Genomic DNA, 15,647 nt, shown 5'->3' on the forward strand with positions numbered 1-15,647 from the left:
CATTTTGCTGTGTACACTGGGTTACAGCAGCATGCTAGTGGTCTTAATTGTGCCGCCTTGTAACTGTCTGTTAAACATGGTAATGATCTACCCCCTTTTTCTTTAGAAAGTTGTAGTGTTTTAAATTGAATTCTTGGTCTTCTACCCCCCCATATGAATCTTGATATCCACTTGTCCCATTCATTAAATTGTTGCAGTGGTACTACAGCCGGCAGGGATTGGAAGAGGTACAAGAGTCGGGGGAGTACATTCATTTGTATCGTTTCTATTCTATTATGCATATCTAAGGGCAGTTGAGACCACCTGTCGTTATCTGCCTTGATGTTTTTACTTATGGGGCCATAATTGCTATCATATATTTTGGAAATGTCTTTAGGTATTTGAACTCCCAGATACTTAATATCTGATGAGGTCCATTTGAAACCAAATCTATTTAGCATGTCTTTCTGAGGGGTGTAGTTATAACTTAGCATTTGCGTTTTTTGCACATTTAATTTATATCCAGAGTAAGTTCCAAAATCTTTTAGCGAGGACATCAGTCTGGGAATGCTGACCTCTGGTGTCGTAACAAAGAGCAAAACATCATCTGCATATAGACAAATCTTCTGCTCTGAACCTCTAATCATGACTCCTCTTATCACCTCATCATCCCTGATTAATTGTGCCAGGGGCTCTATAAATAAAGCAAAGAGGGCGGGGCTGAGGGGGCAGCCTTGGCGGCAGCCTCTCTCCAAGTTGACAACCTGAGAGAGGTGTCCATTAATCTTTATTCTGGCGTTTGGTGAGGAGTATAGAGTTCTGATACAGTTAATAAAATCATCCTTAAAGCCAAATCTTCTCAACACCAAGTACAGATAGCTCCAACGAACCGAATCGAACGCCTTTTCCGCATCTAAGCTAATCACTGTGGCTTCAATATTTCCCTTATTCACATGATTGATAACGTGTAGCACCCGCCTAATATTGTCTTGTGTCTGTCTTTCACGCACAAAGCCAGTTTGGTCTGGATCCACTAGTTCTACTATTATATGCTCCAACCTTTTTACTAATATTGACGCATACAACTTGTAGTCTATATTGAGTACAGAAATTGGTCTATATGCGCCACATTCTTTTCTGTCCTTTCCTTCCTTAGGAATAACCGAAATGATTGCTTCCCTCCATGTACCTGGTGGTTCACCTTTTTTAAGTGTATAGTTAAAACATTCATAAAGCATAGGCACTATTTGATCCTTAAAGGCCTTGTACCACTCGGCTGGGAAGCCGTCCGTACCCGGTGCTTTATTAGCTTTTAATCTAGAGATTGCTTTCCCTATTTCCTCCATTGTAATCTCTGCCATCAGGGCTTTATTCTGTTCTTCAACTATAGAGGGTAGATCCAATGACTCCAGAAATGAATTTATTTCCTGAGGGCTAGTTGTATTTGGTTCCTTATATAAGTCTCTATAGTAATTTTCAAAAATATGTTCAATGTCCTCTAACTTATGGCAGACTTTTTTAGTTTGAGGGTTCCTGATTTCATATATGGAGCTGTCCGCTTGTTGTTTCCTCAACCTCCATCCCAGAAGCTTCAGGGCCCTTGGTCCATTTTCATAATATCTCTGCTTTGCAAATTTGGCTTTTTTCTCTAATTCTTCCTGATATAGTTTGTTTATTTCTTTTCTGACATTTCTTATTTGATCTAGAATATAGGGTTCCTTACTTTCAATGTGTTCCCTCTCTAAAACTTTAAGATTCTCTTCTAAATCAGACAGTTTTTTATATCTTTCCTTTTTTCTATTTGAGGTCAGTGCTATAAGCCCTCCTCTGATCACTGCTTTTGCCGCGTCCCACAAAACACTTGGCGATACTTCTCCATTATTGTTATTGTCCATATAATCTTTAAGTTCCTTCTGCACATATTCCTTGCATGTCCTGTCATTCAAGATGCTTGTATTAAGTCGCCAAAGCATGTTTTTCTTTTTATTATCCAAATGCATAGTTAAATAAACAGCTGAGTGGTCAGATATGTCTCTGACCCCTATCCTACAATCCTTAAGTCTGTGTCTGTCTGAGTTGTAAGTAAAAAAATAGTCAATTCTTGAGTATACCCTTTTACTTGCTGAATAGAATGTAAATTGTTTTTCTTTTGGGTGGAAGTAACTGAATGTTCCAATCTCCTCCACATATCAAAACACCAGAGGCCTCAGACGCTATCAGATCAAAAATGTCCCTAATACAAGAGTTGTCCTGCCCTGGTGGAATATACACATTAACTAATGTGACTTCTTTCCGGTCAAGATATCCTTTAACAAAGACATATCGACCCTCACTGTCACAAAATTTAGAAACCAGTTTGAAATTTACTCTGTTAGAAATCAGTATCACCACTCCTCTCCTTTTCCCTTTCTTATAAGACGAATGAAAAGTATTTTTAAACCCTAGTTTTTTTAACTTTTCATGTTCCGTGTAGTTAAGATGGGTCTCCTGCCAAAACATTACATGCAGCTTTTCCTTTTTCATCTTTGCAATTACCTTACTCCTCTTAATTGGATTGTGTAAACCATTTACATTTAGGGTAATTACCCTATATTCCTGACTTTGCATTTAAACCCACAGTTAACATAAGAGTTGTGTACCATTAGTGACCAACCTTGAACTATTCTTGAACCATAAAATGAACTCAACAAGTGAATACAAAACAAAACAAACAAACATATCACAAAACTCAGGTAGACCTCCATTTGGAAGTAGAAAACCACTTCTTTTTGTGGGGGGAGTAGTCTAGTTAACCCCCAGGGCCCCCCTTCAGTGCAAACTATAATACCCCTACTTAATGAGTGTATTTTGTGCACTTTGTGTGTTACCAGATACCTTACCCATATTCGGTCAACTATATGCACTCTATAAGCTAAGGGCGAGCCAATGTAATTCAAATAAAAAATAATAAAATGATCTTATATTGTTTATAGGAAAAATGTATTCCTCTTAGTAGGGTGGATGAGGTTGAAAGGGAAGCAACAAACAGCCCCCACGCAAGCACATCAAGGGCATACAGTTCCATCCCTTACAACAAATGTCATTAATAAATGTCCTTAACTGGGCAGTAATCTTGCTTACCCGATTCTTTGCCGTTTAATATGAATAGACGTGTGCCAGTTCGTTACCTCCCGTTCCCCCTGTCTCTCTATCTTGGCCGCTGGAAACCTCGCAGCTTCTCCTTAATCCGCTCTTGGCGTGTCTGTCGGCTGGGTGTAGTCCCTGCTCGCTGCCAGGCCCTCCTCATCCTCTCCGGGATTCCAAACTCATCAGCCGGCTTCTCCAACTCGACGGGGATTCCCCTGGTCTTTAAGTCCCGTGCCGCATCTGCCGCGCTCCCGTAGGTTATCAGCCCACCTTCGAAGAAGACTCGTAGCTTGGCTGGCGGTGGTGTTTGGAATCGTATTCCTTTTTCACGTAGAATTCTCCTTATTTGCACATACTCCTTCCTTTTTGCCAAAGTTTCAGCGGGGTAGTCGTGGTCGAAGTAGATCCTCCTGTCGCTGTGGTAGATCTCCTTCTTCTTCCATGCAGAGTGTAACACCAGTTCTTTAGTTTTAAACTCCTGGAAGTATGCAATCACTGACCTGGGCTGCGCATCATTGGGTGGCCTGGGGCCGAGCGCTCTGTGGCATCGCTGTATACCAAGTTCAGCTTCGGCGAGGGGCTCCAACTCTTTTTTTAATGAAGTTATCAATAAATTGCTGAATGTTGTTTCCCTCGGTCCCCTCCGGGATGCCATAAATGTGAACGTTGTTACGCCTCGAGGGAGCTTCCAGGTCCATAAGCTTCATCTGTAAACGTTCCTGAGTTTGTAGTGACCTGCTCAGCACCTCCATAAAGTCAGCGTTACTCTCCTCCAGGTCGGCTACGCGCGTCTCCGCTTCACCCACTCTGTCAGTCGTGGCCTTGAGGTCGGCTACCACTTCGCCCAGCTTCCGTTTAATCTCCTCTCGTATGTCAGCTAGCTCCTTTTTCAAATCTTCTCTGATTCCGTTTTGAAAGTTGCCCAATTCGGACTTCATCTCCGTGACCATATCTCTTATATCTTCACGTGTGGCGGCGATGCTACCCTCCATGTCCTCCGCAGCTAGCGCTAGCTCGGTGTTTTGGCTGCGTCCGCCATGACACTCTCAACGTTCGTCCATGGTGGCCCCTTCAGTCGCCGTTTTACCAGTTTTATCCACTTTCCCGCATGGCTTTCCCTAGCTCTTCTTGTGTTTATCCCCGTCCATCATTATTGAGCACAAATTTTAAAAGTCATTCGTATTTAAATTGGGGAATAAACTCCGACCGACCAGGAGGTGTTGTTTATGCGGCCGTGCGCGCCAGTGTCAACGCCGGAAGTAATATCCAGGTTTTTATTGTTAGACCTAATAAACATTTTTATTCAATTCAACTCTTCAACTGAAACAGACTGCAACCGCCATTATATTTACACCACAGCATAAACCACTACACCTAGCCGTCTTCAAAACATTAGTACTTGCGTAACGTACTGCGAACGGATCGGGTTCAGTCTACATCCAGGACATGGTCAAATGTTACACCCCAGCCCGTTCACTCCGCTCTGAATCTGCTTGTTCCTCCCTCACTGCGATGGACAGCTAGCCTCTCAAGTTAATAATGACGGTTTGCTGTCCTGGCTCCTAGGTGGTGGAATTAGCTCTGCATTGACATCAGGAGAGAAGAAAGTATATACATCTTCTACCACAAACTAAAAACACTTCTCATCTCTTCCGAATATACCTTGATTAAAAGTTTAAACTAACAATTTTGTAGCACTTAAATGGCACTTACTTATAGCACTTTGTAGTTTGGCTCTGTTGAAGAAATTGTACTTTCTAGATTCTTGTTGTTCTGGGTTTGTACCCCATGGTTGAATGCACTTACTGTAAGTCGCTTTGGATAAAAGTGTCAGCTAAATGAAATGTAATGTAATAGGCGTAACCCGCAGTCAAAGCATAGGCTAAAAGGGGAAACTCCTTTACCGTAAAGTATAGAATAGAGGGGATATTCATAAGGGGATAACAACCTCTGTCTCTTTTAGTCAAAGAAATAATAGGTGATACTTTTTGGACATTTTGGAATTTTACAAAACAATGTCATCCAGTGACCATAAACAAGATTTTGTGCATTATTAATGCTAAATTTATCAACAAGACATACCGTACTCCAGCACCCTTAAACTGCTCATCTAACGAATAAAAGCTATAAAAGCATGCTGGATCTACCTTTGACATTTTACCACTTGTACTCAGCATGATTTCTTTCAATTTGTTGTACCAATATAGTGATGCATCTGCAAGACCATATACACATTTCTTTAGTTTCCATGGAATACTCTCTCTGCCTGCTTCAGGTTGCGGCCAGATATAAATATCTCTGGACAGTTCCATGCCCAGCAAAAATACAGATTTGATGTCCATAGAATAGTTTTACCACTGATTTGACAGATTACTGCCAATGGATTCTTAGAGATTCTGAAGCACAGGTTGTGGATCTTTCTGTAACTTGTTGATATTGGCCTCTCAAAACCTCTTGCTACAAGTCGTGCTTTAGACACAATACCACAATAATTTTTGACCTGCAGCTTCAACTTCTTCAAAAACATCATTATTGTGCCGGTTATTTATTTCTTCAAGTTTGGCTACATTAAATGGCTTTGTTAAATGGTAAATGGTTATGTATGTATATAGCGCTTTTCTAGTCTTGACGACCACTCAAAGCACTTTACATTACAGTTTTACATTCACCCATTCACACACACATTCATACAGTGCAACTATTAGCAGCATGTTTTTGTTCTATGAGAGGCAATCCGGGGTTCAGCATCTTGCCCAAGGACACTTCAGCATGCATTTGGGGAATACTGGGGATCGAACTGCCGACCTTACCGCTCTATCCCTTAGCCACAGCCTGTCCTAAAAGAGATGTCTTTAGTTATAAGTACATAAGCATTTATGTTTTCTGGTTCAATGTTAAGACTATCAACGGTTGACAATACAGAAGGGAGGTTAGGATTCTGCCAAAATACCAGTTGACGAGGGTTGTAGTCATGAACATTGAGCATACTGTCCTCAGCCATAAGGGCCCAGTCTAGGGTAGTGTGCCAGTCACATCCATTTTCCCGTTTCACTTTATAGGTGACTGCTGTGAGTGTCTGATTGTTTCTTTCCAGTATTCCCTTGCTCCAGGCACTGTATCCTTCTGTTTTGAAACAAAACAGGTTCAAAGAGGTTCATGTAAATATAATCTTACAGTTATGTTAAATTTGCTTTATCCTGTTCTGTCCCACTGCAGGGTGTGATATACGTTGGTACATCAGAGGGTGTGGTGAGGGTTCCAACGGCAAACTGTTCCTTTTACTGGACATGTGCTCAGTGTGTGCTGGCCCGAGACCCCTTCTGTGGTTGGGACAATGCCAACAGGGCCTGCGTGGAGGCATCTATCTCCCAGACCAGTTTGTGAGTACAATACATTTTTTCCATTTTTATTTATTTTGTTAAAAATGTGCCCTGTTGAGTCCTTTGATGAAAAATATGTTGATATAATGAAAATGATAGCACTGGTCTATTGAAATTGGTTTATTAAGCTGTATTATTTTGATATTTTTCTCTATGGGGTGTAGATAACATGTGAGCTTTTTGTTTACAGACTTTACTTTATTTAAAAGAAATGCAAAGCTTTTTGTGTTCAAATAAAAAGGTATTAAAACAACAGTAAGTAATTTACCAAGTAGTCAAGAAATAATACAAATTTAATGCAAAAAAAATGTTACTACTCCCATAAATCTATACTATTGGATATTTTTACAGGAATAGGGGATGTTGTTTATATTGAATTCAATTATTTAACACATTTTCCGATGGTCTGTCCTGAGAGACATGATGGTGTTACTTAAATAGTGTTGGGGTAGAGAACCAGCGTGCTGGCCACAACACAAAGAAAATCTAACTTGAGGCCGTGTGGGAATTTCTGATCCAGCTTAGGAATTTCCCAGCAGGCCTAGGAGTCTCCCCCTGGTGGTAGAAAATGTCCTGATTTTCCAGCCGCTCCTTGAGAACTTATCTTGACAATTCAATTGGCTGATATCCCATGACCCCTTTTCAAGGGGGCAGATACCTCTAAGGTGATATAAATACAGGAGAGCTCACAGAGCTCTTGGCTTTTCCCATCCACCGAAGATAGAACTGACCTCTCCAGTTAGTTGATCCGGCGGCCTTAAGGAATCAAATTCCAAAGACGTTTGTTTTAATTTCATTTTCTTTTATCCTTATTTTAAGTCGCCTTTTTTTTTTTGAAAGACTATTTTGGTTACTTTAACTTAAAAAGATCGCAAAAGGAAGTTCACTCGCAGGCCGAGATCACAGACTCTTTCCACACGATCTACAAACAACTGCGCCACAGTTGTTCATCCCTACAGAAGGACGAAGGATCATCCGTCGAGGAAGAACGACGTTAATTCCGTTCAAAGAGCACAATAAGAATTCGCTCTTTTCCGGCCCAGCACGACTCCTGTTGTAACCAACCGACCCAGCATGGAGCACTGCTTGAGCGGCCACGATCATTCATTGGACTTCCGGAAAATCCGCGCAACCCAAGCATGCGCCGGCCTTAAGGCCGATTTATAGTCGGGTTTTACGCACGCACGCAAGACACGCAACACGCCCCTCGCGTGCCCTCTTGCGGCTTGCGTGCGTCCGCCAATTTTTCTTACTAAAGGCCGAAATATAGTCCTGCGACTGCAACTGCGGAAGGCCACGCAGTTGCATCGACGGACTCGTTTTGGTTTATGCTTCTCTAACGTGTTGCGCGTGTTGCAACGCAATTCAATGCCAGAACACTAGGCGGAGTAACGTTGTTTGTCGAAGACAAAACACACAAAGAAGAGACGTCTTCTTCTTCGTTGGCACGAAAGGGGCGTGTTGCGTGTCTTGCGTGCATGCGTGCAACCCGACTATAATTCGGCCTTAATTGACAAAGCGACGCGAGCCTCACGCAGCCCGCAAGGCTTGTGATTGGTCTGCTTACCACATCCCGTCCGAAGTGTAGTTTCGGGTTTCATGCCACATAATACGCGGAAATCACGGAAGATTTGCAGTATTGCATGCGGAACCCCGGCCGGGAAGCTAACCCGAGTCGTTGCTTCTGTGTGTGTCGCCCAGTTGAAACAGCAGGTATAACTTAAAACAGCTGTTTGTGGAGCTTTGTTAGAAAATAGCACCGGAACGTGTTCCAGGATCCCCCCCGTCTCCGGCTGCAGCCGACAGCCTCTGCTGTGATGCCCGGGCGGCGAAGCGGAGGAAGAGGAGGGGGGAGAGAGCTGCGCCTTATAACTTTTGTGGCCCGTACAGATTTGCTCCACGCACCCCGAGCTGCACGAACCGGTGCCGGTCACCAGCAGCTCGTTGCCGCCTCCGTCGCTCGCTTTAACATTAATTATGTTACTATTCTTAATTAATAGCTTTATCATTTTTAATTATTTTTAATTAAAAAAATTTAAAAAAAACATATTTCATGATTATTAATAGCTGGCCAACGTCAAATCTATTGCACAACAATAGTTTATGGAAAAAATAAAAGGAGCTGAAGGGAGAAGTACAAATGCCTATCTTATTTAAATTCACAGCTGACTAATCACTGAGTCAGGTGGGGGTGAATGTCCGATCACCTGAAGTAACAAACACGATTAGGTACCGGGGGTCTCTGAAGCTACCAGAGTTGTGTTGGAGTGTCAATGCCCCTTCAAACACTGTCAGTTTCAGTATGGCAGGCCCTTCTGTCAGAGGGAAGATGTCACATTCAGGTTAAGAGTAACACAGTAAGATTGCCACTATTCCTTTAGTTAACCCTCATCCCTGAAACTATTTTGTTTGTTTGTGTCTGTGTTACTTTTTTAGCATAATGAACTGAAACCACTGCAAGCTCAATGAATGGTCATAGACAGAAACTAGAATATTATTATTGACCTGTAATTATCTGGTATAGTCTAAGCTTAATGCTAATCTCCAAAATGTAATGAAGAATTTTTAAATGGTAAATGGTCTGTATTTTTACAGTGCTTTTCTAGTCGTGTCTAAAAAGTCCTACTGATACAGTACAACATAAACATGTTATGCTTGCTTGGGATATGGACTAGTGTTCAGTCAAACTGTTTGTTCCAGGTTTCATACAGATTAATACAATGCACAGATACCAACACATATTGGGTTAAACTGTGTCACTCACTCTCACCGCCCACATTGAATCTGGTTCTCCTGGAGAATTTGTCCAGTTAATAAGGGAGTTTTTTTGCACCAAAGTCACCAAAGTGTTTGCTTGTTGTGGTAACTGTTGGATTTCTCTATTCTTGACTGATAATATATGTTTTGATTTGGTGCTGTACAAAATAAAGTTAATTTAAAAAAAAAGAAAATCAGGTTTTTGATGTAGAAATGTTTTTCTAGGTTGTAAAGCTGGTGGGCCATTTTTTTGTGGGGGAATTGGAAGAAAGGGAGTAGTAGGTGACTGATCTTAACTGCTTTTATTCTATAGCTACAAACTTTTCAAAATACGCAAAATATAATTAAAACCACAATATGGGACCGTTTTTGAGCAAATGGAAGTACCTTTTCACTCAGGACTCAAGATGACAGTCATCAGTAGTAAGTCTGTGGCAACTGTACCAACCTCTCTGTTGACTGTAGTTTTACCTCTGCAGATGCCAGGATGTAGACAGAGGGAATGTTGAGGAGGCATGCAAAAGTGTAACATTACCACATCGAGCCAGATTCGGACCAACCAAACTGTCTGCAGGTAAGTGTCACTTAGCTGACATTACAGTATTCCTTCTAGAAATGTTCTTCAACAAACATTGTGTGCATGAATTGGTTCAAACCAAGGAAACTGAATACTTTGATTATGTAAAATGTGTAGCCCACAACCCATATCAGAGCACTTATATTTATAAAGCACTTTTCTAGTCTTGATGACAACTTAACATGCTTCAGAGTGCAGTTTTGCCCTTCACACACACACACACACACACACACACACATTCATGCAGTGCATATATATGAAGCACTTTCTCTTGTCACACACTGCCAGCACAGCTGTCAGGGGGTGTTTGGGTTAAATATCTTGCCCAAAGACACTTCAGCAAGTGGAATGGTGGAGACTGGGATTGAACAGACGATGATCCACTCTACCTCCTGAGCCATGGCTGCCCCTAATATAATGTAATGTAATGTGATGTAGAAATGCTTATTTTACACATGTATGCATTTACTGAATGAGCAGCAGATGCTTTAGCAGGTTTAGACTACTGCTGGAAGTTTTCATATCCGATGACAATGTGAATAATAACATGGAGGCTCCTTGTGTATTTTGGGCTCTGTTGAGTTGTAATCTCTGTGTCAGCATCATGTCCTACAGGTGAGCTGGTGTCTGTAACTCTAAATGAAGTGGTGAGACTGAAGTGTCCCGCAGCATCACAGCTGTCCCAGCAGATGTGGGAGCGTCCTAACAGCCGGCTATCCACCGACCTGTACCTGCAACTGGGGGACGGGAGTCTAAGCTTTGTGGCCACCCCTGCCACGCTGGGCCACTACCTATGTCTGTCCACTGAGAATGGCTACCAGCAGACTATGGCCATCTATCATGTAAAACAGAAGAGCAGCCCAATGGCTCATACTTCAACCAGTTCCACCCGGTCTCAGACACAACCCATAACCACCATGCAGACTGTGTCTAGAGGTGGACTTGGATTGCACACCTCTGGGACTCAAAGAACGGAAATAAGAAATGGAGAGATTGAGCCAACACGGTCAAGCAGGGAAACTCAGGTCATCACTAGGCAGCAGGGCAGGAACCTGACAATGTGGACACATCAATCTGGGCAGAAGGAGGTTGGCTTTCAGGATGGGGAGCCTTTGCAGTTGGTTCCTGGCCCCTGCTATCTAAAGGAGCTGGTGGCTGTATCAATTCTGCTGGTACTCTCCATCAGTTTACTGATCACCATGCTTTTGTATGTCATCAGACAGCGGTGCCACAGCCGAACAGCCCCGCATGCAGGGACTCCAACCAGAGACTCAGACAGAAGGACCCCTGTGGAGCAGGAGGCCCTCGGGGGGAACCAGTCTCTGAGTAAACGCAATGGACAAAGCCTGAACAGTGGACAAGCCAGTGGTTCAGGCTGTAAAGGAGCACTCACAGGCTCTAATGGACATTTGCCCAACACACCCATCTGAACAGTTCCTGAAATTGTAGCTATTACAGATAAGACCGGATGAGAGTGGGGTAGGAGGTGAGGTGGGTGGTAATTCCATTGGTACATAACTGCAGGCATATACTTCTTCTTGTGAAAAACAGGCTGTGATGTTCTGGATTTTTCACTTACTAGAAGGTGAAAACTGATCCAGTACAATTTGTTCCTTCTGGGTTTTTACAGTTCAGTCAGTCTTTGATCTAGGGCAGCATAATATAAGGAAAACATGCGATAACTGACTATTGCAATGATGATATGACTTAATAATAATAATCAAATGCTTGAGTATACGTGGTTAAAGTTATTCTGCTTCAGTTTCCCTGCGTAAATAGATCCCATACAGTGAGTAGCATATGTAGACTCTGGAAAATAATTATAAGCATTATTGTGTTTAGCATGCGCTCCTGTGCAAAAGAGCTAGCGTTACGGCTGATGAACTCATTAAGAAAAGCATCGATCAGTGTTGATATTGTGGAGTTATTTCAAACGAAACATTTATTACTTTCCTTCAGGTTCTGGGGTCATAAATAAGCTGAACAAATCTTTTATATAATCAACTGCACGTAGTGAAGATTTTAACTCGGGACAAATATGATCAATAGAAGTTTCCACAGTGAAATTTAGCCCGGAGGAGGCGGCACAAGATTTGACAGAGCTGCCTCACACTTCTCTGTTCTCTCTCTATTCTCTTCTTTCGACAATGATGGTCATTTGAATATCTTTTATTTATTATCTAGGGCAGCAGGGCTCCATCTAATTGATATCCTGCAAGTTGATATTATGATGACGATACATTTTCGATTTAATGTGCAGCCCTACTTAGATCCAAAGTGACTGACAGCTAAAGTTATGTATCATTTTATATGGTAACATTGTCAAGAATTCGTCCAAAACAAATAGCCATTATGATTTGCAATCTTTAGAAGTCTGAGCTCATGTTCAGCACAATTGTTCAATTTCAAAATTTTCCCTTCAAAGAATTGTATAATAACGAGGAGTCATTAGTGGGTGAAGGTTATCGAGGTGGAAGACCACACATCATCTTTAACATGATCCAAACACCCCTTGATCAGAAATGTTCTGCTGACTGATCTGATGCTACAGATGGTGTTTGGGACAACAGCTGCAGTTCAGGTGTTCTTTTACTATTAAGTTTATAATGTTATTTGTGTTCCAATTCACCATTTAGTCACAATGATTGGATCAGTGGAAACTCTTGGCCTAATTGATAAATGAAGCATAAAAAACTTTCTTTAACCTGTAATGTGTTTAAGACACAGAGAAAAAAGTCTGTAATCTTTCAGCTTTGAATATTGAAGTTGTCTTTTTTTCTGTAAATCGTTTCCGCGCTCCCTATGAGATATATTCAACTAAATCATTCTAAAATATCTTAACCTGTATACTTCATAATGACTTCACAAGCACATACCTCAAGCATTGATGGCTTTGTGTTTCAGTTGTTTGAGCAGTCCCTTAATAAACTGTGATCTGAAAATTCTGTTCAATCAAAATAAAAAAGCAGCTTTCCATTGGTTGCGTAACGGAGTCCAATTTGACAAAGTTGAAGTGGATAAAGTTAAGTGGCAACACTGTATCCTTATTTGTTTGTAGTATATGGCAATACTGTGCAAATAAAAACTCCAAAGTATCTGCAGACTGACAGCTGATCTAGCTGTTATCCAATTGTGCTTTGTCTTCACAAAGTGACAAGTCTTCAGATGACTGTTCAGAGTAAAAACCGCTGATATGTCTTAATACATGTTTCATCAATTCCTCTCTTCTCACATCTTTACTTGCATCCAGGAGCCGAGCGAAGGAAACAAGGAGATTTTTTGGGCAAATGAGAAGCAGCAATTCTCTGTGCTCACTGGAGAGGAGATGAATATGATTTCAGCAAGTTTTCTTCAGGAGAACAGCAAAAGTGTTGGCCATGTATTCCTACATTGGAGAGGTTAATGATTAACTGGTAAAGGATAATGGAATAATTCTACTGTTTCATAGAAAATCAGCATTTTCTTATTCGAGTTTTTTATCCCTTCATAAATAAGGTGTGGTTTATAATACAATTCTTGCCTTTATAATACTTTCAACTTTTCAAGGTTTTGACCACTGTATTTCTAAATTATGTCACTTTGCTCATCACTACTTATTCAGATGATTCCATTTTTGATGCAATGAAAATCCAGAATGGATAAAAGTCATCTGTCATATCAACAAATGCATTTTATTTTTTTTGTCAGACTATACACAACCTTTTGCAGTCAAAATCCTTCACAATTCAAAAATGTTATGCTCATTCTAACAGTTATTGATTGCAAAGGTGGGGAAATCTGAAAAGCTGGAAAATAGTGAAGTCCTCTAAAAAGTGTTCTCTCAAAGACATTCTGATATGGTTCTTTTCATTCACATTGATCTTTTTATATACAAAGTCATATTGAACCTGATATGAAAGTTTTTCTGAGCATTTGTCATGAAGCACCGTCTGTCATTCGGTGATTGGTGAGATATTTCATTCAATGCTAAAAGATCTGGATGCAATTTTTACCAGCGGTTTGACCCAGATACTGACCACTGCATTAGTTTATCATAGGACGTATAGAAGAAGACGTGTTCAACTCGGTCCAGACTCCAGGCACACTGCCCCACCCCCAGGGATTTCTACAGCATGTTCATCCAATTTTATACCAATATTAATATTGATGGCTTCTTCATGCAATTTACAACATGTATGCTTTAAAATTGATTAGATGAACAGTTTTCAAGATATGCATTCCACAAACAGACTGACAGACAAACGTTCGTGGAATTACTAGATAGACTAGGGCAGTTCTCATTCATAATCTGTTTGTTTGGAATGCTCCGTTGGCTTGGCCTGCGGTGATGCTCAGGAGCCTACTTCAGATTTAATCCTTAATCCCCGACACAAAAGTAACTGAATAGATTTCCACCTGGTATAAGGATGGGTTTTTTTTCACTTTCTTTAACTTTGCGAGATGGGCTGCTTTTCAAAATTTGCACTGTTTTCCCAGGGAATAATTCATGGATCTTGTTTAAATCAGGCCTATATCAGAACTGATATCTATGAGTATGTGTAATTTGGTGCAGCCTGACTCCATTATAGGGGACTGTTGGGTCTTGTTAGAGGTATGTGCTCTACTGAGTGCCATTCTACTTGTGATATTGTATCAAACCAGCTGCAGCTTCCCTAAATTTGTGATCTCTGAAAAAAGTGAATTTTTCTAGTTCCACAACATGACACTGAACACAGCTGTTGCAACAAGACAAGGAATTGCTGGCTGCTGGGATAGCACACAGTGCTTGCAAGATGAAAGACAGGCCTTTTGTACCTCAACCCACACATTTAAGGCATCACAACTAGCCCTACATTTGACTCTGACCAAGACACTTTAGCTGCACTCTGTTGCTGTTGGCTCAAATATATTGAACACACTACACCATAGAGCTTAAAATACTTCACATATTAAGAATATTCTGTTAAGATGTGAGTAAGCGTTGAAGAAGTCAGGGTAAGTGGTGCGTTTGCCTGAACTTCAGTTCTTAAACTGTGTGTGCATCAAATCCAATATAAGGCAACTTTCTGACGATCATAAGACTAAAGAATTGAACATGACCTAGGCCTACACAGACCCAAAATACCAAAGACTACAACAACATTTAAAGTGTCAGTAATTTCCTATTTTAGCACCGAGGTCATACTACTGTTCGGCTGCTGTAGGAACCAGTGCTGACAAACACTGTTTTAGCACCACCTTGTGACGGAACAATTCTTTTATACTGAACCCTACCCTTCCCTCCCTTAGAACATCACAAATGGCAGAGGGCTTTGTTTGAGGCCTAACAGAGGAACAATGAGAATATTAAAAAAAATTGCCTGCTGTATCATTATTACCCAGATTCTAAGGATATTTCACATATTGTATCTCAGTACCCCAACGCTGTATATCAAATTTGCTATTAATTAAGCCAAAATCCAAATGGTCATTAATTTTAAAGGAATTCATTTGAATGTTCTCCACACTATGCAAATTAGCAAAAAATCCAATATGGTCCAGCCTGCATTTTGAATAGGATATTGAGTCTGTACCCGTATTTAAATATTATTCTTACAGTGCCATCATGCCAAATTCATTCATTATCTACTCACCACTATGCCGATGGAGGGGTGGGTGAAGTATTTGCGTCTACAAAACACTTGTGGTGTTTCAGGATTAAATTAAATACGTTTGAGGTACCTGGTGACCACAAATGTAAAATAAACTACAAAAAACAAACATATATGCCTACATGCTGCTCCTGTGGTGTCATTCAAGTGTCCGTAAACTCAGAAATTCTGATATGTCCTGAACCGGCATAATTTACG

General features: G+C 40.9%; 1 protein-coding gene across 4 annotated transcripts in view; it reads left to right on the forward strand.

Moving 5' to 3' along the window:
- The window catches only part of sema4ab (sema domain, immunoglobulin domain (Ig), transmembrane domain (TM) and short cytoplasmic domain, (semaphorin) 4Ab), a 43,773-nt gene extending 30,289 nt beyond the window's left edge, over positions 1 to 13,484 (forward strand). For all 4 annotated transcript variants that reach the window (XM_053446775.1, XM_053446777.1, XM_053446778.1 and 1 more), the window contains 3 exons: positions 6,322 to 6,485; positions 9,722 to 9,816; positions 10,420 to 13,484. In XM_053446775.1, coding sequence (XP_053302750.1) covers positions 6,322 to 6,485; positions 9,722 to 9,816; positions 10,420 to 11,249 — 1,089 coding nt within the window. In that variant the 3' untranslated portion in view covers positions 11,250 to 13,484. The remainder of the gene's footprint in view (positions 1 to 6,321; positions 6,486 to 9,721; positions 9,817 to 10,419) is intronic.
- Positions 13,485 to 15,647: the final 2,163 nt, after the last annotated feature.

Source organism: Pleuronectes platessa, chromosome 18, assembly GCF_947347685.1.
Source record: "Pleuronectes platessa chromosome 18, fPlePla1.1, whole genome shotgun sequence".
Classification (NCBI taxonomy): domain Eukaryota; kingdom Metazoa; phylum Chordata; class Actinopteri; order Pleuronectiformes; family Pleuronectidae; genus Pleuronectes; species Pleuronectes platessa.